The sequence below is a fragment of the Arvicanthis niloticus genome, chromosome 10 (genome assembly GCF_011762505.2).
Source record: "Arvicanthis niloticus isolate mArvNil1 chromosome 10, mArvNil1.pat.X, whole genome shotgun sequence".
In the NCBI taxonomy this organism is placed as follows: domain Eukaryota; kingdom Metazoa; phylum Chordata; class Mammalia; order Rodentia; family Muridae; genus Arvicanthis; species Arvicanthis niloticus.
In genome coordinates, this window is record NC_047667.1 from 21191685 (window position 1) to 21212810 (window position 21126).

General features: G+C 50.6%; 1 protein-coding gene and 1 long non-coding RNA gene across 5 annotated transcripts in view; one reads left to right on the forward strand and one right to left on the reverse strand.

Moving 5' to 3' along the window:
- Positions 1-19524, reverse strand: part of Slc60a1 (solute carrier family 60 member 1) — a 47540-nt gene extending 28016 nt beyond the window's left edge. For 2 of the 4 annotated variants that reach the window (XM_076941145.1, XM_034513208.3), the window contains exons 1-6: positions 19210-19524; positions 10431-10629; positions 9239-9490; positions 5502-5667; positions 4991-5106; positions 4694-4867 (exon numbers count right to left, since the gene is read on the reverse strand). In XM_076941145.1, the coding sequence (XP_076797260.1) occupies positions 4694-4867; positions 4991-5106; positions 5502-5667; positions 9239-9490; positions 10431-10629; positions 19210-19439 (1137 nt within the window). In that variant the 5' untranslated portion in view covers positions 19440-19524. Of the gene's footprint in view, positions 1-4693; positions 4868-4990; positions 5107-5501; positions 5668-9238; positions 9491-10430; positions 10630-18963; positions 19117-19209 lie in introns of those variants that run through there. The other 2 variants (XM_076941146.1, XM_034513210.2) reach the window with 2 other exon arrangements.
- Positions 19277-21126, forward strand: part of LOC143443657 (uncharacterized) — a 29681-nt gene continuing 27831 nt past the window's right edge. The window contains exon 1 of the long non-coding RNA XR_013112808.1: positions 19277-19380. This is a non-coding gene — a long non-coding RNA (uncharacterized LOC143443657). The remainder of the gene's footprint in view (positions 19381-21126) is intronic.

Genomic DNA, 21126 nt, shown 5'->3' on the forward strand with positions numbered 1-21126 from the left:
CCCCAGGAGAACAATGTGGCCCATGCGCCACCATGCGGTCTCACTGATACCTGCAATGTTCCTAGTTTGGGATCTAGGAAGTCTAGGGAGTTGAGCCTGCCTGCACGTATGAGCAGCTATACCCTCCCATCCTAACACTCAGTAAACACTGGGGAATTAGCACCCAGGGTTCCCTATGTCTTCTCTGAAGCCAGTTAATCAACATTTCCTCTCCTGGTGGTGGAGGTGGGCAGTCCAACATCCCACTCTTCCTCTGACACCCTAGTTCTAATGTGGAGTGAGAAAGCCATGAGCCAGCAGGATGGGTGGTGGACCTGGGTTTCCTACTCCCTGGAAATTCAATACAAGCACCCAGGAGGATCAATGGCTACGGCAACCAGCTTGGTGCCCCTGAGGTTTGTCTTAAATCCCACTGGAATAAAAAATCCCAGGAGAACGGTATGGTCTATGCGCCAGTGCTAACAAATGGATAGCTCAGATCACCTGCTCAGATCTCTGTGGCTCAGCAAGGTCCCTACCCCACAAACAGCATTTTCCCCCCTACAACAACCCAGTTTCTAAGCTCTTTTAAAAAAATGTTTTTTATGTAAGCATTGAATGATTTCTACACGAACCACAGCTGGGAAGAAAGCAGAGCTGAACAAGGCTTCGCGTCTGCAGCCCCTGCTTCAAGTCCTTACCCTGTGCCTCCCAGCTGTGGAGCCCTAAAGTAGTGTCTCCATGAACCCTATGTTCTTGTCTTTACACCAGTCGTTAGTGTGAGGTCTCAAACCAGGGACAAATGGTTGAGGTGCCTATTTAACATATCAAATCGGACCTGACTACAGGATTCTCCCAGCATCCCTCAGTCCCTGCCTGCCAGAGTATGGCTGGTATACCCTACCCTCTACTTTAAACTTCTCCAGTTCAGGGGCTGGGGTGCCACTCCCCCCAGCTGCCCTTCCCTATATAACCCAGACATTTTAGTTACATGGTCTCCTTTTGGTTTACCCTTTACTCTCCTGGCCTCTTGGTCTGGCTCGACCCTCTTCTCTCCCCCAGCTCCTCACATGGTTCAGGGTCCTGTTCACTCTAGACTCTTCCAGATGTTCTTACCTCTGGCTATGTTCTCTCTTTCATCTACAAAAAAAACCTTTCCTATACCATTACCATACCTAAGAGTAGTCTGCCTCTCTCTTTCTCTCTCTCTCTCTCTCTCTCTCTCTCTCTCTCTCTCTCTCTCTCTCTCTCTCCATTCAGTTACAAGGAGATGCCAAGGCTGGTGGTTAAATGATATAGGAGACTTCAAGCTGCTGAGCTTCCAACAAATGCTGTATTACTCTAGCATTTCCATGTGGTTTCCCCCAAAGGCTGGGAGACAAACCCAAAGCTCAGTGCATGTGTGGTGAGTTCTCCACTGAGCTACAGCCACTGCTCTGTGTTCTATAGAAACCTCATGTTCTATACCAAGTTCTAGCTTGGTAGGGAATATGTTCCTGGGTTTGGGCTGTGCATGTAGGTCAGAGTTAGAACACTTACCCTGAATACCCAAGTCCCTGGGTTTGATTCCCAGAGCTACAAAACAGATAACATTCCAGGTAACTATCTGCATATCTCTTTCTAGGAAAATATGTACACAGACCTAAAAATCACAGCTAGTCCAGAACCCACAAGGACTGGGCAGGCTGAAAGGAACGGACCTTCAGAGAGTCACAGCAGACCTTGGGGTATTTTGCTTATACTGGAAGAGGGTGGCCAGTGACCCCAGCACAAGAACCCCATTAGCTCTGCCTCAAGATCTCTCAGAAGGAACAGATTCTAGAATCACCCCCAGACTCACCCTTTCTGCCCTAGTAAAGGTCACCAAGAAACAGTGGCTGAAGATGAACACACCCCTTCTCCATGGAGAGGCAACTTGAAGGACTTCTTTCATGTGGTAAAAATATAAGGCAGAAGGCTATGCTCTTCTGTGCACACCTGTGATCCTGGGGCTTAGGTGTTGGAGGCAGGAGGTATATGAATAGAAGACGTCTGAGATAGAGAGTAAGATCTTACCTCAAACAAAACCAGAAAAGCAGGGGCTGGAGAGATAACCCCACAGTTAAAGAGCACTGGCTGTTCTTTCAGAGGACATGGGTTTGAGTCCCAGTACCGACATGATGGCTCACAGTTATCTCTAACTCCAGCATCAAGAGGTTCAATGCCCTCTTCTGATTTCTGTGGGGACCAGGCATGCAAGGGGCGCACAGACAAACATGCAGGCAAAGCACCCATTCACAACACCCTGGAACCCACATAAATAAAGTGGAAAGAGAAAGCCAAACCTTCAACATTGTTCCCTGGCCTTCACACATATACCATGTGCACCCCCTGATGTCACACACAATAATAATGATAATGACAATAATAATGATAATAAATTAAAAGAACAGAAGTCACAGATATATCTATGGTTCCAAATCCAATATATGTATTTGGCAACGATGACCCCACAGCTCTGTTTATTCTTTCTGCCTCTTTGCTCAGTTCCCAAGCATGGCCAGGATTCTATCCTGGGGTCTCTGTCTGCATCCCATTCGCTACAGTCACAAGATTCAAATGTCTTCATGCTAGGAATGCTTATTGTTCTGAAAACCACGATGTTGGTCCAGAACTCCAGACAGGCATATGAAGCTGTTCTACAGATGCAGTGTCCCTTGGACTAATGACAGTGTGATCCGAACTTAGAGTTTTCTCTACCTGTCTTTCTCTGCCCGGCAACTAACTATACATCCCATTCCCTGCTTCTCTGATGTCCACCAGTTGTGTTCAGAACTTGGCTCCAGGGCCTGGTCTATACAGCTCAGTGGTATAGCACATCCTTAGCAGGACCAAACTCCACCCCGACCCCAAAGTCTCAGCTTCACCTGTAACTCGGGAACAACGCAGGTATTGTTGCTGGAGTCTGCTGGACATTGATACCGCTTATCAAGAGATGCTGAAAACCATCCTGACCCAAGGAGCTCAGAACTCAGAAGCCATGAAAGCCTTTGACTAGCACCAAATGCCCCCGTGTGTGTGTGTGCACACGAGGAAATGAAACACTCAGCTCTGAGAGGGAAAATGTTTCTCTGTTGTCATTGGGATTTCTGAAGACCTGCAGATAAAGGCTTGGTCTTTAGCTTTGTCATAGCTGCTTTAGACTATCAGTGGGAGGACCCTGTGGGGAACCCTTAGGTCACTGGAGGCATGTTGTTGGAGGGACCATGCTGCTTCCTCTCTGCCCTTTTTCCTGGCTTATGACGTTAATGACACCCCCAGCCCTACTCCAGCCTTTGCTCTCCAGCATTCCATAACTAGAGCTTAGACTAGAACACCCAAAGTGAGAGCCACAGTGACCCTTTTCTCTATAATTTCCTTAAGCACGTCACTGTACTAATGGATATGGTCCTTGAATCCTGTTCTTCCTCCACTCAGAAAGGTCCTGTCCACACTACCCATGAAACATCAGGAGTCTTTCTGCTTAGCTCCACCCTCATCCAAACCCCTCCCCCTCTCAACTACTCTGCAAAGTCTCCCTGACTCAAGCCAGAAACATTTTATTTACTTATTTAGTATTTATTTATTTATTTATTTAGAGACAAATTCTCTCTGTGTAGCCCAGGCTGACCTTGAACTCAGTCCTCCTGTCTCTCCCCCCAAGTGCCAGGATTGTAAGGGCCCACTGCCATTACATCTAGCTGAGAAGTCTCCCTCTCCTTTTCTCCCTCCCTCCCTCCCTCCCTCCGTCCCTCCCTCCCTCCCTCCCTCTCTCCCTTCCTCCCTTCCTTTCTTGTGAATGGGTGTTTTGCCTGCACATACGGCCACCACATGCACACAGTACCTGGGGAGGATAGAAGAGGGTGTCAGGTGCCCTAGAATTGGACTTACGGACAGTTGTGAGCCACCATATGGGTGCTAGCAAACGAATCCAGGTCCTCTGGAGGTGCAGCCAGTAACCCTAACCACTGGCCCAGCTCTTCAGCCTGAGAAGTGCTTTCTTACCGTGGATTTCCTAGAAAAGTAGTGAGTTCTCAATCCCTGGAGGTATTTAAACACACACTGATGGGTATGTCACAGAAGTGATCCAAGCCTTGGTGGGAGGTCAAACTAGATGCACCCAAGGGATTCTGTAATCTGGAGTCCTTTGTCACAGTGGCACGGACAAACATCAGGACACAGATCTTAATCCAGGCTTGACCCAGAGCCTGCTCCCAGCCAAGCCCGTTCCTTTGCCTGGCTATAGGCTAATCTGGCCATCTAAGAATCTGCTGGAGAGCTGCCAAAGGCAAACCTCCAGTCAGGTGCAATGACTCCATCACCTTGCTCTCCTGGCCAGAGGGCTCCAAACAGCTGTGTGCTTTGAGAAACGCAGGAGGACCAAGGCTGAGATCTTCATCCCTCCTAATCCTGGCAGATGCCAGCTGGGGTCTGCCTTCCACTCCATATTAACCACTCATGGTCCCTTCTGGTCAAGCTTTGAAAGATGTAAAATTAAAGGCCCAGACAGGGAAGGGACCTCCCAAGGCTCCGTGAGCAGGCCTCTTTTCCTTGGTCTCCATCTTTCCTTGCCGTTTCTGCCTCCTTACTTTTCTGGCAGAATACGGTCCTGAACAAATGTCTTGGGCAGTGGTGAGGCCCAAATAGATAGATCCTGTGTTTCTAAGAAGGGAAAGGAGGCCACTTGTCCACTTACCACATTGATGAACACCATGGTGGCTGGCCTCATTCTTGAGGAGACTGGGATGGAGATGAACCGGCCCAGAGTGATGAAACCCCAGAAGAGGCTAGGGAGGTAACCAGCTGACTTGTGTCCAATAGAGAGCGGCTTCTCCACGGCATAGCTGTACACAAAGGCTGAATAAGCCCCCTGTGGAGAATGGAGAGAGCAAGTCTCACTCGGAACACTGATGCTTCAGCTGGGGCAGGAGTGGTGAGCCTGTCACCAGGGTCGAGGCCTCTCCATAGAGCATGCCCTTGGAAGAAGGCTCACCATCATCCCGTCTGTCATGAACAGGACCAGAGCGGCCGTGATGTGGATGGCAAAGAAAGAGCACGGGGCTCCTCGGAAGTTCTTTCTCTGGCAGCAGCTGAACAGGTCCTCTTGCCCTGAAGGAGGCACAGAAGGGCAGGGCTGAATCAACCTCTGCTCCCTGCCATCTGTTCACCCAGTCAGAACAGCCCCAACAGGGGCTGCTTGCTGCCTTCACCTTCTCTAGCTTCCAGGCACCTGTGAGGAGCGGCCACTGTTCTTTGCCCACTCCTGGTGGAACTAAGGACCACAGAGATCAAGTGAGTCCCCCTCCCCTTTAAAGGTAACCCAGGAAGAATGCGTAGGATGGAGGCTCTCTGCCTTTTTCATTCTTTTGGCCAGCTGGCTCCATCACTTATCTCAGAGACTGCCAGGACCAAAGATTGTTTCTGACCACTAGCCCTGGGGTCTAGGTTCATCTTCTGGGTGTGGGGTCACTAGGGCAGCCAGAATAGATTACAAGAGCACGCACCTGAGTGTGGCTGAAACTTGGGGGCAAGGGAGGAGGTGTCTTCCTTTTCAGCAGGCCGGGTCTCCAGTGCAAGCTCGTCTGCAGACAGGAGCAGTGGCTTCCTCTGGGCGCAGGTCAGCAGCCGCTCCTTGGACAGCAGCAACAGAACAGCCAGGGGCACTGGGAGCTGGGGGCAGTAGAGGGTCAGGAGGGCCTGGCCTGCTATATTTGGACCAGACTGGCAGTCCAAGGTGCCCACCTCACCGAAGAGCAATTGCCAGTCCATGAGCCAGGCATGTGGCTACCACATAGGCTTGGTGTGAGCACTTCTGGCCCCGGCCACACCCATTCCCCACAGGCAATCAAGAAACCTTTTCAAAGCTTGCACTCACAAGGGTCTTCTGCTGCTTGGGCCAGGTGCTGGGTGACTGGTTGCTAATATTCTTAATTCCAACCTGCGGTAACACAGTGTCTCTTGTTTTTGTCTATCACAGCTCTATAAAATGCACTTGGGGGTGTGAGTCTGGAAAGGTGGCTCGGCAATTAAGAACACATGTTACTCGTGCAGAGAACCTAGATTTAGTTCCCAGTACCCACATGGTGCTTCATGACTGTCTGTAATTCTAGTTCCAGGGGATCCAACACCTTTTTCTGCCCTACATGGTCACCACAGCTATACAAGATACACTTACATGCAAACAAAATACTCATATACCTCATATAATTTTTGAAAATGCAATCAGGAGGCAGGGGCTGTAGCTCAGTGGATATTGCCTACCAAGTACAAGGCCCCAGGTTATGTCTCCAATACTACCAAGGGGTGAAAAAAAGGTACTGAAAAGATTTTAATTGTATTTTCCAGATAGGCCAAATGGGGCTCCAAGTTATTATACAGAAACACACTGTTAAAACTGGGAGAGACCTGGGAGGTGAACTGGACACTCAGAGAGTGCAGGGTCCCCTAGCACTGACATCCATTCTGGCCTGCATGGTCCTACCCCTGAGATGCTGAAATAATGGAATATCTTTGGGGGGCGGGTACTGAGCTCTGTCAGGAGCTCGATGACTAAGCTACAGAACACAGGCATGGGTTAGCGCCTGTTCCTCCTCCCTCTGCCCAGCTCTCTGCTCTTCACACTGAGCCACTCAGTCCCAGTGGTGCTCTCTAGACCAACAGGAGACTCCTCCCACTTCGGAGGTTGCCTGGAGAAGCAGCCACTGCCTCCCTCAGGTATCCCTGCTCAGGACTAATCACCTTCACTGCCAGGAAGCTCTTTATCAGGTCTAACTGCTGTCCTTCCTGCTTGGGCTGTAACCTGCCTCCTTTGCTTAGAAAGGAGCAGAAGACCAGTGAGCCACCAGAAAGTTCCGGAAGTGCTCAAGTGTAGCCATAAATGGGCCAGGCAGGGATGGAAGCCAAGCAGACACCCAACCTGGCAGTGCACTGCTCTTAGGGAGCCCCTTAAAACCCTTAAGAAAGGTGTTCACACCAGCCTGAAGGCAAAAAGCCACCCAACCCTATGCTGACACCTCCCTATGGTGATCACCAGAGAGCCCCTTTCCACACTCAAAGCCAGTCAAGACCACAGTTAGGTGCAGTGCCACATACCCGAAGTCTCAGCTAAGACAAGAGCATAAGATCAGCCTGTGGAACACAGTGTGGCCCCAGCTCACGGTTTACAACCACTGAGAGAAGTTCAGACAGCCCTTGGTAGCTGTAATGCCACATATGGAGCCCTGTATGGCAATAGACCCGTGTCTCTGTACTCGGGGAACCTTATGGGGAAGACACAGCCCTTCCTCCAGCAACTGGGGGAACAGGAAGCACACATAGAGGCTTCAGCGACAGAAAGCCTGAGGGAAGGCCAAGGGGAAGCAACTGAACTGGAAGCCTGGAACTTAAGAGGCCTTTCCAGGGAGGTGGGTGAAGGGAGAGGCCTCACAGCAGATTGGCTGGCATGCTGGCAGGAACACCCAGCTTTTATAGGAATCCCATTCAGGGACACCAGTGCCAACGCCAGGTAGGTGTGTCTGTGTGTGAGCATAAGGAAGTGACTACACTCACTGCTGCATTCCTTCAGTGGCGGGCTACTTACGTTCAGACACAAACAATAGGGCAAGCCCCAGGAATCTTGTAGCAAGCAGCCCCTTCAGTCTGTACCTTGGTGGGGAGAACAGACCCTGGGCCTGTGCAGAGCTTCCTGCATGCAGAGCCCTAGCATTGAGGCTATACAGCTGGGCTCCTTCCCTTAGCAAGGACCCCTTAAAGGACACAGGTTCAAAGCTGCCTTGATCTAAAACAGTGCACACAACCATGCGAAGGAGGAAAAGGAAAGTAAAATCTTACTAAGGGCCTCACTGTCTTCCCAATCCAGGGAAAGGAAGGGTATTTAGGAACAGGGCTGTCGGGCTGGAGGTGGTGGGCCTCTGTTGAGGCTTGGCTTCTCTCTAGCTTCCTATCAGGACTTCAGGGAGGTGTGACACCCCTCAGCATGCTCAGTACAACTGTGGAAGGGGCTTAGGAGCCTTTCAGTGTTATATGTATTCCTTTGAGGCATCTCAGTAGCCAACTGCCTCTAGAGGACCAAGAAGGCCTACTGCAGAGAGGCCCTGGGCCAAAGTAACAAGTTCCACACAGACCCTCTGTCCCACAGCCAGGCTCTGGAATAGCCTCACTTCCAGCTCCCAGATGGGTCAGAGCCAGGAGGAGGCAAGATGGTCTGAGTTGTTACTCCCAAGCCTGGTGGGTAGGGGGTGCCCAGACTCCCTTCTGCTTCACCTAGGTTAACATGGGATTCTCTCGAGTCACAGAGCTTCTGATTCTCAGAGGTTTCTAGGTAGGAGCTAGAGTCAATGCTTGACTTGGTCAGGTACACAAAGGGGGCTTGAGGATCTAAGATGGTCAGAGCCAGTGGTCTCTGTGCTGTTTAGCTTCTTGTTAACTTGACACAAGCTGGTGTCACCTGAAAACAGGGAAGAGACAATTCCCCCATGAGATTGGCCTGAGGGCATATGTGGGGGTATTTTCTTGACTGATGGTCGATGTGGGTAGTGTCACCCACAGGTAGTGGATGTAGACCACAGGTAGAACAGGTAGTCCGGGGCTGTTTAAGAAAGCAAGCTGGATAAGCCATGGGGAGCAAGGCAGTGAGCCACGTTCCTCCCTGGCCTCTGCTTCAGCTCCTGCCCTGGCTTCCCTCGGTGATGGATTCTAAAGTGTAAGCAGGAATAAACCTTTTCTCTCCCAAGTTGTTTTTGGTGAGTGTTTTATCATAGTTACAGATCCAAACTAGGACAGTCTCTCTGCCATTTCTATCACAGCCCACAAGCTTATCCCTCCAAGGAAGCAGGAGCCCAAGGAGCAGGGTTCACTCCTGAGCCCACTCAGCCCCCATCAGCGATGAAGGATCCTAAGAAGAAGCTGCTACCTTCCTTGGCCTCTTGGCCATGGAGGAAAAGGTCTGTTTTTCCACAAGGCCTCAGAGAACTTGGAAGCTGACCCTGATTTTCACTGTGTAAATATGGCCACTGCCTTTGCTTCTTGAGAACTGTCAACATGGAGTCACAGTGAGGGACTTTTGAGATGATCCCTACAGGCCATGTCTCCCTCCTGCCTGCACACAGTGGACCCTGCCATGTTCCTTGGGTCTGATGATTCTGTGCTATTGAGATGGACTGGGCAGCATGCACCGCCCCTCCTCCTCAGCTCCTCCCCCCCTCCCCCCCAGCTCCCAACCACCTGCACCAGTGACACTCACATTGATGAGTGCCATGATCCAGAAGGCATAGGATACGTGGTTCTCGGTCACATCCTTTGGGGGCAGCCTGGGGATTGTCTGGTTTATCCAAGGGTGGGCTGCTGCATGATGTTGGCTCAGGACCCGGGATACATGTCTTCTGGAGGTGGCATTGACTGTGTTATTAGCAGGAAAGCAGTTGGCCTCTGACAGGAAGGGATCAGCAATCAGGGGGCTCAGCAGAGCACCAAGGCCCACGAAGAAATGAAGAACCTGGGGGGAGGGGGGGTGGGCACCACTCAGCCTGGCTCAGGACTTGCATCCAGAGGGTGCCACCTCCCCTCACCTTTACCTTATGTCCCATCCAGGGGTCCCCTGCCTGGGCCTAGAGTTAGAAGGAAGACTCGGGAAGCAGGAGAGAGAAGAAAGAATGTCAAGGAACACTCTCTTTCACCGTCTTTGATGCCTGGAGTGATGATAACTGGAGTGGTTGTGGCCATCCCAACCCCTCCTCCCTTTTTTTAAAATTTCCCCAACCTTAATTCCCACTGGTGCTGTCTCCTGTCATGGTGGTCAATTTTGTCATCTTGATTAGATTAAGAAACACGTAGGGCACCAAGAAAGTACCCCTCTGGGTGTGTCTGTGAGGGCATTTCAACAGAAATTTAACTAAAGAGGGAAGACCCAGCTCAAGTATGGGTGGTAGCATCCTGTCAGCTGAGGTCCGAGACTGAGGAAAAAAGGAAAAGAAAACAGCCAGGCAAACTCTAGCATTCCTCTCTCTGCTTCCTGGTTGGTGCCCAGGACTGAGCCACGCCTGACGCCATTACCTTCCCCATCATTGTGGACTGTATTTCCCTGAACTTCAAGCCAAAATAAACTCTCCGCCATTAGCTTGCTTTGTGAGGTACCTGGTAACACACACTACATGACTGGAAGGAAAGAGGAGAAAAGACGAGAGATGGGAGAACAGACAGCAAGCCTGCGGCCCCACTGCCTTTCCTGGTTAGAGAAATTTTGTTAACACTGGGGTTCCTGGGAGAGGCGACAAGGCAGGCAGAGATCACCCCTGGAGACACGAGGAAACCCAAACCCAGGCGTTGGGTTACTGATGGTATATGGCCCTGCTAGTAAGTGATCAGGACAGGCTGGGGAGGGCCTGGGGAGCTCCCTGCACTTGGCCCACTACCCAGCCTCCCGCTGTGCAGCTCACCTGAAGGAAGAAGGCTGAGTCCTTCTGGTATATCCTCACCAACTGCATGTTGGCCACCGTGTCGATGCAGCCCATGGCTAGGCCCGCCAGCGCTATGACCGAGGCCAACACCTTCACGTCATGGCAGAAGGGGATGACAGCAAATACCAAGGAGATGACCAGGGTAGAGGTGAAGAGGGCCCATAACGACTGGGCCAGGCTGGGCAGGGGAGAGCTGGAGTTAGCAGAGGAGCCCAGAGCCTTCCTGGAAGGCCCCTCCTCCTTGCCATTGCAGCAGAAAGGGAACTGCTCACAAGCTGTGGGTTGTAAGCAGGTGGATGAGTAGGCTCTGGTCCTAAGTACAGTAATGGCCTCTCACAGCTGCCATGAGAATGCCAAATGTCATACTGATGCTCAGAAAGGCCAACTAGCATGCGATGTTGCTTAAACCTTATTCTCTCGGAGGGCTGGTGAGGTGACTCAGTGGTTAAAAGCACTGACTGCTCTTCTGGAGGTCCTAAGTTCAAATCCCAGCAACCACATGGTGGCTCACAACCATCTGTAATGAAATCTGATGCCCTCTTCTGAGGTGCCTGAAGACAGCTACAGTGTACTTACATATAATAAATAAATAAATAAATAAATAAACCTTAAAAAAAAACAAACCTTATTCTCTCTAAGCAATTGTATGCAATAATATTTCTGCCTTTCTCAGGGAGGCTATTTTGAGCATCTCAAGGGAACAGTGCCATACATCTACAAATAAAGGTTGGAGACCCAGGATAAGCCTGAGCCTGGAAGTCCTCAGCTGGGTAAGAGTAGGGGTCAGGTAAGCCACATGTGTCCTTCACACAGAAATTGACAAGAGTTGTGCTCTCAGGCAAGACCAGGCTGCCAGGACCAAAGCCACAACACAGAATTTGGTTAGTTTAGGAACTGTCCTCTTTAAGGACAGAAGTCAGGGACTATTCCTACTAAGACTAGTCTGAGCAGCTCCCAGTTCAGACAGACATCAGGACAGCCCTCCCCAGGCATGCTGAGGGCTATCCCCATGAGAGATCGATGTCAAGGTCCTGTTGGCAGGACCAAATGTTCAGAGAAAGGATCTAAGACTTGTGTGTTTTAGGACCAGTCTACAGGCTAATGTACTGTGTTGGGGAAAGAGCTGGGCAGCAAGAAGGTTCTGGAGGTTGTGGGAGAACGTCCTCCTATTATGAAAAGGGAGAGGTGGGGCCAGCCGACCTCTGAGGTTCCAGAACACTGGAAGGGAAGGGGGGCAGTCCCCAGAGATGTAGCAGGCTGTCTTTTGTCAGCACTTGACTCTGATCTCCTCGGCACACTGCCATCCCATCTCCTTGTATCTGATTAAAACCTTTATCAGAAGAGTTCTGTTGGTAGCAGTAGTTCGTTATGTTGTTATTTTTTTCTCATTTCCAGGCTGATCTGGTGGGGGAGATTACTACTGTTCATGACCCCTGTCTGTTCTCTCTTGGAATCTGGGGGTAGACTTGCTTCGAGGCCTGGCTTAATAGGATAGAGGGAAAGTGGCTGTAATCTGGGTGGTCTGTTCACCGGAGACAGACGTGCAAGGGAGGCTTGCAGCTCTCCCTTGAGCCCTGCTCTGGTAGTCCCCAGACTGATTACCCAGCTGACCTACTGTGGTACTTGCTTGCGTTTCTGCTTCCTGCTCTATGGTAGCATTTGCCTCTTTTCATTTCATTTGCCTCTTCCTCTGGACCCAGTACAGAAGGGATACCTATCTAGGTGAAAATGGTAGACCTCTCCTTTCCACTTCCTTTCTTCCCCCCCCCCCCCAGGTCCTTTCCTACTATAAGACAGACAAGCTACCTCTTGAGGACCAACTTCAGGGATGGCACAAGGCACTTCTATGTGTTCCTTCACCAACCCACTACCACCACCTCCCTCCACCATGTCAAGTACAAAGGCTCTCGGAGGAACTAATACATTACCTACACCCGTCATCCCAGCACTTAGGAGGCAAAAGGAGGAAGCTGGAGAGATCAGCACCAGCCTGGGCTACATAGCAAGACCATTCATCAAAAGCACAAAAGAAACCAGACAATGTGGGGGGCTGTGTGCCTTGCTGGCACCCTGGGGTGGCTTGCCTTCAGCAAAATCCTGGAGAGATGGGACCTAAGACCAGTCCATCTGTGGCAGGAAGAAACCACAGGGAGGTAGGGGAAGGACAGGACAGGTAATGGCTGTGTTACTGTATTTGTGAAAGCCACTGGAGTTTGTTCGGTGCCATAGACTTAGTATATCTGAGAATACTGTGAGCTGAACTTGAAGCTTGTGCCCATTTGACCTATGAGTGAACTCAGGCGAGGAGGAAGCAGACATGGAAAATCCCTTCCCTGTGTCTCCTGCCAGGACTTGGGCTGTGATTGGAGTCTAGGCTTGCAGCTGGAGTCTGGAAGACTGACCCCACATTTGTTCTGGGTTCTTGGGCCAAAAAGTAGGCCAGGAGCTCACTCTTCCAGGTGCTTTAGGGCTGTGAGTGGACATTCCAGAAATCCTTTAGAACGTAAGCATATCCATTGCCTACTTTAAATGACTGAGGTAATAGCCCCTTCTAAGAACATGGGTTGCTAGGGATTACAGAGTAACCATGTTGAAACAGTTTGACATCAAGGATGCAGTGGAGTGTGTGGTCAAAATGCTGGGTTCAAGGCTCAACTCTGCTACTGCCTGATGGTTCGACCCGTGACAAGCCACTACTACCAAGCCCCTGTGAACCTCAGTCTCCTCCACTCTAACTGGGGATAGCAAGTCCTCCTTCTCAAGGCCTCAGGCAACTCCCCTCCAGTGCTCATCCTTCCTTGCAGCCCTGGGCTTCTTCAAAGTCAATACAGGGGCTGGAAGGATGGCTCAGTGGTTAAGAGCACTGACTGTTCTTCCAGTGGTCCTGAGTTCGATTCCCAGCAACCACATGGTGGCTCACAACCATCTATAATGGGATCTGATGCCCCTCTTCTGGTGTGTCTGACGATAGTGACAGTGTACTCACATAAAATAAATAACTCTTTAAAAAAATGACTGCTCTTCCAAAGTCAGTGCAGGACCCAGGATGTGTGCCAGCAAGAAGAGGGCATGGACCAGTGCCAACTCTAGGCTTCTTCCCACCTATCTCTGTTCCTGCTGCCATACACTGAGAGTGATCCCTGGAGTGATTCAGGAATGTTCCAGGGACCCACCTCTTTCCTGGTCCCGCACAGTGGCACAGCTAAAGTGGTGGCAGCTAGAACCTGAGAGATCTTCTCGCTTCACTTTAAAGATCAGGAGACTGAGGTCTAGATGGAAAGAGAGTGGGATACAACTGAGCCCAGGGTCTTGATTCCCAGGTAAGACAGAGACCAGTAGAGTGCCATTGGCTTGTTCTCCGCTAGACCGCAGATGTGAATTTGGGTCAGCTAAAGCATCTCTTTCCTCCAAGGCTTAAGAAACTTGCCAGCAAGCCTGATAAGTGGTCAAGTTACTGATTAATGACTCCACTCGGAGTTGTAAATGTGAGTGGAGAGGAGGGACCAGCGTCCTCCCTCAGGCTGGCTGTGACTATGGTGGTGTTGCCTGCTAGGCCACTCTGGCTATGTGACCTTGAGAAGGCTGCTAACCCCCTCTCAGCAAGGGTTGCCAGGTACACATGTGACCACCTTGGGGTGTTCCTGCCTTGGGCACCTGTTCTTGGCTTCCTGGTACTGTGAAAAGAGGCAAGACTGCATGGCTCTATACAGGCAGAGTCTACTCCTGCCCTCTGTCCCCAGATGGCGAAGAACACTGCTGAACCCCAGCTCCATGCTGCCTGGGTCTGGGATAGCACATTCTCTTCAGGAATCCCCTTTCTAAGGCAGAGATGACAGGGCCGCACCTTTCTCGTGGAAAGGGCTGGAGGACAGAATAGAGGAAGTCACAGTGGGCCACCTGTCAACTTCAAGGGGACAGAGAGCCCATCCTTCTAGGAACTAGGATCAGTGATCAATTTTCTCTCAGCCTATGGGGGAAAGGAAGGTTCCCTATAACCCAGTCACCTCAGGACTCCATGCTGATGCTTCAGCCTGTTCATGGTCCCACACTGGCAAGGCAGGATTGCCTGTTTGACTCGGGCTGGGGCTGTACTTTCCTCAACGGCTCACTGGGTGCCGGGCATGTGAGAAGTGCCATACACCCAACCATAGGCCTGTTTGCCTAGAACACCTCTCCCCTACTTCCTGACGTGCCTGACCTGTTCCTCAGGAGCCAGTTCCTAATGTCACCTCCCCAAAGTGGCCTACCCAGAACACCTAGCTAGACCACTAGCTAGAGCAGCCATAACTCAGCTCTGGCCCTCTCTGTCCCTATCCTATTTCACCACCATACACTGCCTTCCGGAATGGACACTTGGCAAGAGCAGGGACCTTGTCCGGAGCCCTCACCTTTGAATCAGCTTATGGCTTAAGAAGCATTTGTTAAATGAATTGATTAATTCATGGGATGAGTTCTGAGATGTTTTATAATTAAAACTTTGCTACATGGTTTCTCTACTATCAAATCCAACTATTTAAGTGTACAATTCATTTTTCTTTTCATATTGTAAATAGTGAGCCCATTACCATAGTTTAAGTTTTGAGGTCTGTGTATTTGTTTTGGTGAGATAGGGTCTCATTATATAGTCAAGTCAAGGCTTGTCTACAACTCACAATCCTCCTGCCTTCACAGCTCCACCCTTGCCTAACACCCTACCAAGTGCTGGGATTATAGGCATGTCTTGCTGCATCCAGTTTACATTTAAAGTATTTCTGTCGCCTCAGAGAGAAACCCTATATCCATCAGCAGTCACCCCTGTGTGCTTCTTCTTACCACTTACTACGAGGCTTTTTTTTTTTTTTCCATTCCAGAGCCTGTGTACTGGACAGCTCATGTGAACGGTCTCATACCTTGTATGGTCTTTCATTACCGGCTGGTTCATGGCCAGCGTGTTGGCTGAAGGAGACACCCTGTAGGCTGCCTGACCCTTTATTTATGCCACATTTTATTTACCTGGCCATCTGCTTACGAAAGTATACCTTATTTCCACTTACTTAATATGAGAAATGTTGCTGTGAGCATCCATGGACACATTTTTGTGTGGACAAATGTTTTCACTTCCCTTGGGCATATTTGCTGGGGACAAATTCTCAATGAGTCCAGGCCTGCCTCAAACTCCTTATGTAGTGGAGGATAACTCTGAATTCCTGTTTCTCCCGTCTCCATCTCCCAAGGACTGGGATTACAGGCATACACTACTAAGCCTGGTTTTGAGATGTTTTAAAATAAGAACCTGTCTAGTGCTGAGTTCCCTTTAGGACTCTGGCACATAGAACATGTTTCTAATAAGGTTTGTAGCATGTTGAAAGGTGGACAAACTGATGAAGGGACACACAGAGTCTGTCTAGAAGTGAGGCCAATCAGAGCCCAGTCCCGGGAGGAGAACTGTCAGTGCTATGTTCCAGCAGGGACTGCAAGGGCCCAGTGACATGAGATGTAACCGGACTGCAGAGCTGGCTTTGAGGAAGGGTATGAAGAAGACACAGTTTGCTACAAAGTGTTTGCAGGGGAGGCATTCTTAGCTGAGTCCAGGCAGCATGGGATTTGAAGATAAAAGTTAAAAGAATAGATAATTTAGATAAAGAATTTAAGTTAAAAGAAGAGATAAGGAAGGTGTCAATTGGCAAATGCAGACATCAAGAAGCCCGCAACCACTTAGCACAGGGGAGAAGCTATGGGAAGGCTGGGAGTCTTTGGAGAAGATCTCAAATCATGTATCTATTGATGTCCCTGAGATAAGGGGGCTTCCCAACCGCCCTGGGTAGTTAGACAGGTCCCACAAAACCAGGAAAAAAAAAAAAAACCAAAACCTCTAATCTTTTGTCTAAATACCCATTACCTCTTTTGTAAGCCACAAGCCTAGCCACCCTGCCAACTAGGCGGCTTTCTAAGTCTCTTCTCTAGATTTCCTCTTGGTGCTCAACAAGATTTTTCCAAGGGACGCTCTAGTTCAGGTCCTTGTGGCCGCTCTTTCTCCTTCTGGGCCTGCAGATGGCCTGCTTTAAAGGTCGAGGTCTTTGTCTCTGCTAGGAGTAGGGAAGGAAGACTGGTGTTGCCCTGAGGATCTACTCCAATGCCTGCACCACGGAGATGTCTAGAAGGCCCCTGTGGCCCAGAGCGCTCAGATTAGTCTAAGCAGTAGATGGTGCTTAAGCAGAACTCCAAAGAAAGGCACTCTGGTGTGTCACTCCCACACCGGCTCTCTACAGCTGCTCCTTGAGATTTGTTAAGGCAATCCCCTATCCCCAGAGCCAGCCTGGCACACTGACTAGCAATCACAGAAGCTGAAAAGCACTTCCTTGCAGGGACATTAGCATTTCAACAGAGACAGGCCTAGGCTGTGCTACACTGGTTACAGGCCACAGGCCACGTCAGGATTGGCAGAGTGTCTGTTCACTTTGGGGGTGGGGATGGGGACACTGCCCAGAGTTAACCAGGTGGGTGATGTCCTTACTAACACTCAGGGTCTCCCCCTCTTTCCCACCCTGCTTTGCTCTTTATCAAACGAAATGGTTCTTGGTGACATTTTGTCTTGAAGATGTGAGCACTAAAGCTCAGAATTTAAATTGGAATCACCAGGAATTCTACCCAGCTCTGGAAGATCCCAACAGAAGGCCAGGAGGCTCACATTGCCTTCCCAGGCACTGCCAGAGCTCAGGAATACTCAGCTCATGGAGACCCACAGGATATCCATCTCTTGCATGAAGCTTAGTTATCGAGCAGCCGTTGGCACACATAAGGCATGAGCCACTGCCAAGGCTTCTGGGACTATAGTTAAATGCCCATGTTCAAACTCTGCAACTATGCAGTATCAGACAAAGTGCCTCCCCCTCCTCCTTCCCACATTTCCTTTTCTTTCTTTTTGACTGCTTGAGACAGGGACAGGGTCTTGCTATGTAGCCCAGGCTGGCCTCCAACTAAAGATTCTCTTGACTCAGCCTCCAGAGAGTTGGGATTAGCACCCCTAGCTAAATCTCTTAACCCTTCTGTGTCTCCACTTCCTCCTATATAAAATGGAGATAGCAACATTACTTTGCAGGGCTATGGTGAAAAACAAATGGGTTGATAGAAGACCTTTTGCACAGTGGTTAGTTACTATTGTCGACAGACATTGTTGTGGTTTCCTGCTGCAGGGTTCGCTCTCTGTAGAGCCTTGGGGGATAAGAGATCTAGAGAGAGGAGCAAAGCTAGAGAGAGAGATGGCCCAGTTAGGGATATATCTCTTCCCATTTCAGAAACGTGGGCTCGCCAACGTGTCCCTTAGAATGACCCTCATTCTCCTTCCTGTTTGAGCTACATATGTTTCTAGAAGCACAACACAGCACATGGGTGAGGGTTGGGAGTGTGCCTGGCAGGCAAGCTTACCTGAGTTCCATTCCCAGCAGCCCCAAACAAGAACAGAGTCCCTCCTCTGACGGTCAGAAATACCCCGTCCTCCTTTTCATGAATTTTCTAGCTGAACATATCTTCAGAATTCCTGTATATATGATTCTATCCCATGAAGTACTAATAGGCAAAGGAGACTTGCTTCTGAGAATTCTTGCATTTGCAAGAGAATGTGGGGGAAATGAAAATAGTCACTCCCCAACTGCTGAAGTGCGGCAGGCTCTGGATTGCTTGGACTGGGGTCCATTTTATACCAACACCTGTATTGCAGCTTCCTACAGCTGCACACCTGGAAGACTGAGCCCTAGAGCCCTTTGGCCCGGAATGGCCTCTACACAAGGTCTTTTATTTTCTATCATCTATCTATCTATCTATCTATCTATCTATCTATCTATCTGGTTTTGCAACAGACCTCCCATTTGTGGTTTTGCAGTCCAGATAACCGTTCCTTTAGAAAGTAGAACGAGAAAGACCACACAGCAGCCTCTGGTGTGCAAGACGTTCATTCCTCAGTTCTAGGTCTCAGTTCTAGGTCTATTCCTGGCTGTACAGAGACTGAAGGCTGCTGCCTTTCTAGAAATATCCTAAGAGGGTATCCTACACCAGGAAAATGGAGCTCTGCATGGCACCCAAAAGGATAACACTGTGAGTGCCAGGGAGAGACCAGAGCTCTGTCCTGGCAGAGGCCCGGGAGGAGTAACAAGGTGGAGGAATACACAGGGAGGATGCTGGGTACCAGAGGTAGAGGATGGATGAGAGGCTCTACACTTCTCTACCTGGCCCTAGGTATGCGAGTTTCAGGGGCCCAAGGGCTCAGCCTCCGCAGGCTAATGCTGCAGCGGTGTCCTGTTTCCCTTAGGAGACCCCAGGAACCTCACCATCAAGGTAAAGGAATCAGCTGTGTCAATTGATGTGGAGCCACTATGAGTGGAGCCACCAATAGGTTCCTAGTCAAACCACGGGCCAGCCCTGTCACTGAGAACTGCCCCCTGAGCTGGCACTGCCAACTGTCTTCCTTTCAGTGCCAATTCCACCTCCGGCGCCAGGGCTACAAAAGCTCAGAGGAACAGAGCAATGAGGGTCTTACGCTTCTCTGTACATTCCATCACTCCTTGGCTGGTGGGCTCGGTGAGCGAGGGCGAAAGGGTTCTGAGCTCTCTCAGGGGTGAGTGAGACAAATACATAGCCCAGATGTCACCTTCAGTCCCGAGAGAGTTTTCCGGGAGAGCTTGTAGTGGGGGAGGGAGGCAGCCCCTGGGCTAAGATCCAGCCCAGCTGGGCAGGTGGTCACAGCTGCGGGGATGTGGAGGGGCGCACGGGGCGCGACACTCACGTCCTCTTGAAGACACCCCCGAGGGCGCTGCCCAGCAGGAGGCAGAGCTGCTGCGAGAAGAAGACCCAGGAGATCTGGGGCAACGAGCTGTGCGTCTGGCAGCGCAGGTCCAGCAGCGTGGGCCCCAGGAAGGCGATGCACAGGCCGAAGCTGAAGAAGACGCTCCAGTAGGTGAGCGTGGGCTGTAGGTTGCGGCGGAGCAGCTCAGACACCCGCCCGTCGCAGCCCATGGCTCGGCCGGCAGCTCTCAGCGAGCCCAGGGCCGAGTGCGGTGGCCAACAGGAGGCTGGGCGGGGAGGAGAGGAGAGGAGGGGAGCGCCGCGCGTCTGCCCCGCCCTCGGCCAGCGCGGGGACGCCTGGAGGTCCAGGGCGTCGCGGACGCACGTGTCTTACCGCGGGGACCGCCCCTCCTTGCTTCACTTTCCCGGGGGCCCCAGGCTGGAACCCACCCGGGAGCAGGACCGGTCAGCTAGTGCCAAGGGCTCTGCGCGCCCTACACGGCGCAGCCTTTCTGCTTGGCGGTCTGAATCCCCATCACTTGGTCCTGAGGGTGCTGTGGGTGAACTTCGAGGGTCTGCCAGCGCCACCCTCTACCCCTCCACGCCCTACCTACCACGGGAGTAAAAACAGTCTTATCTGTACATGGTTTTCTTGTGGCTTTCATTTGGAACCTCCAGGGGTCCAGCACATTTTCATTTGGAAAAAACAGACAAACACTTGGACATTCATTTTACTGCATTTAGGCTCTGGGACTGACCCCAAGGCCTATAGCATGCTAGGCAAGTATCCCCAGTCCTAGAAATTCAGGTCTTCTCCATTCTATACCTGGGGATGGGAGAGCATCACCCCCCCACCTGTCCCTTCACAGGTGTGGAAGGCAGTAAGGTCTGGCTCTGTTCAGGACTCTCTATTTCTCCTTCCCAGTGCAGTGAGGGAGGGCAGGAACCCCTGAACTCCCAAAGTAATTCAGAGATAATTCTCCAGGCAGAGTTCTCTTCCCACGTGAAAAGGCCTTGGCAGGGTGGAGGGGTTTTTTACACTCTAAACCCTGATGCTGACCTGACCCCAGTGGCCCTGAACCGTTTTGCGTGGTCCTCCTGATCCTGAGGGGGTTAGGATGTGGCGTCCACACTAGAGCCTAGGAATAGAGCAGTTTACCCTTCAGTGTCTCCTTTGCCAAATGTCTTAATAGTGGTGGAGGTTGTGACATCGTGCCCGCTTGTATCCAGGGGTACCAGAGCTGTAAGCTCACAGAAGTGTTTGGCTGGGTGACCCCCATGACAACTTGGCATGAAGTGGAGATAATCAACTTTTCCTGCAGGGACACCTCCTCAAAGTGCTACCCCATACCTCTTCCAGCCTGTCCTGGAAGACTCCAGTTAGTATCCCTCTGGCTCATTTACTCTGTGGGTGATGGCATGGACTAATTTAATAGCAGTAAGGGTGGGATTTATAGTCTGTGGAATAAAGTACAAAGTTATCACCTGAAAAAATTATAATCATTAGCCACTGCTGTGAAATTCTAGAGGAACGTCAGCTCAGAGATAAGAAGGGTGACATGGGGCTCAGACCCCATCTCCTCCCCATTATCCCCGTGACAGTGTGAGAGCTTAATTCTTGACTGACACATCTATTGATGGAGACTTGGCTTGCCATTTTCTTTTCATTTCTTAAACATCTTTTAAGATTTGTTTATTTTATTTTATGTATGCTTTGCCTGCCTATATGTCTGTGCACCATGCCTGGAGCCCGTGGAGCTCAGAAGAGGGTGTCAGATTGCCTGGAACTGGAGTTACAAATATTTGCTATGTAGGTTCTGGGAATCCAACCTGTATCCTCTGCAAGAGCAACCAGTGCTCTTAACTGCTGAGCCATCTCTGCAGCTCCTGCTTGTTATTTCCCAGTGTCCCACCCCCA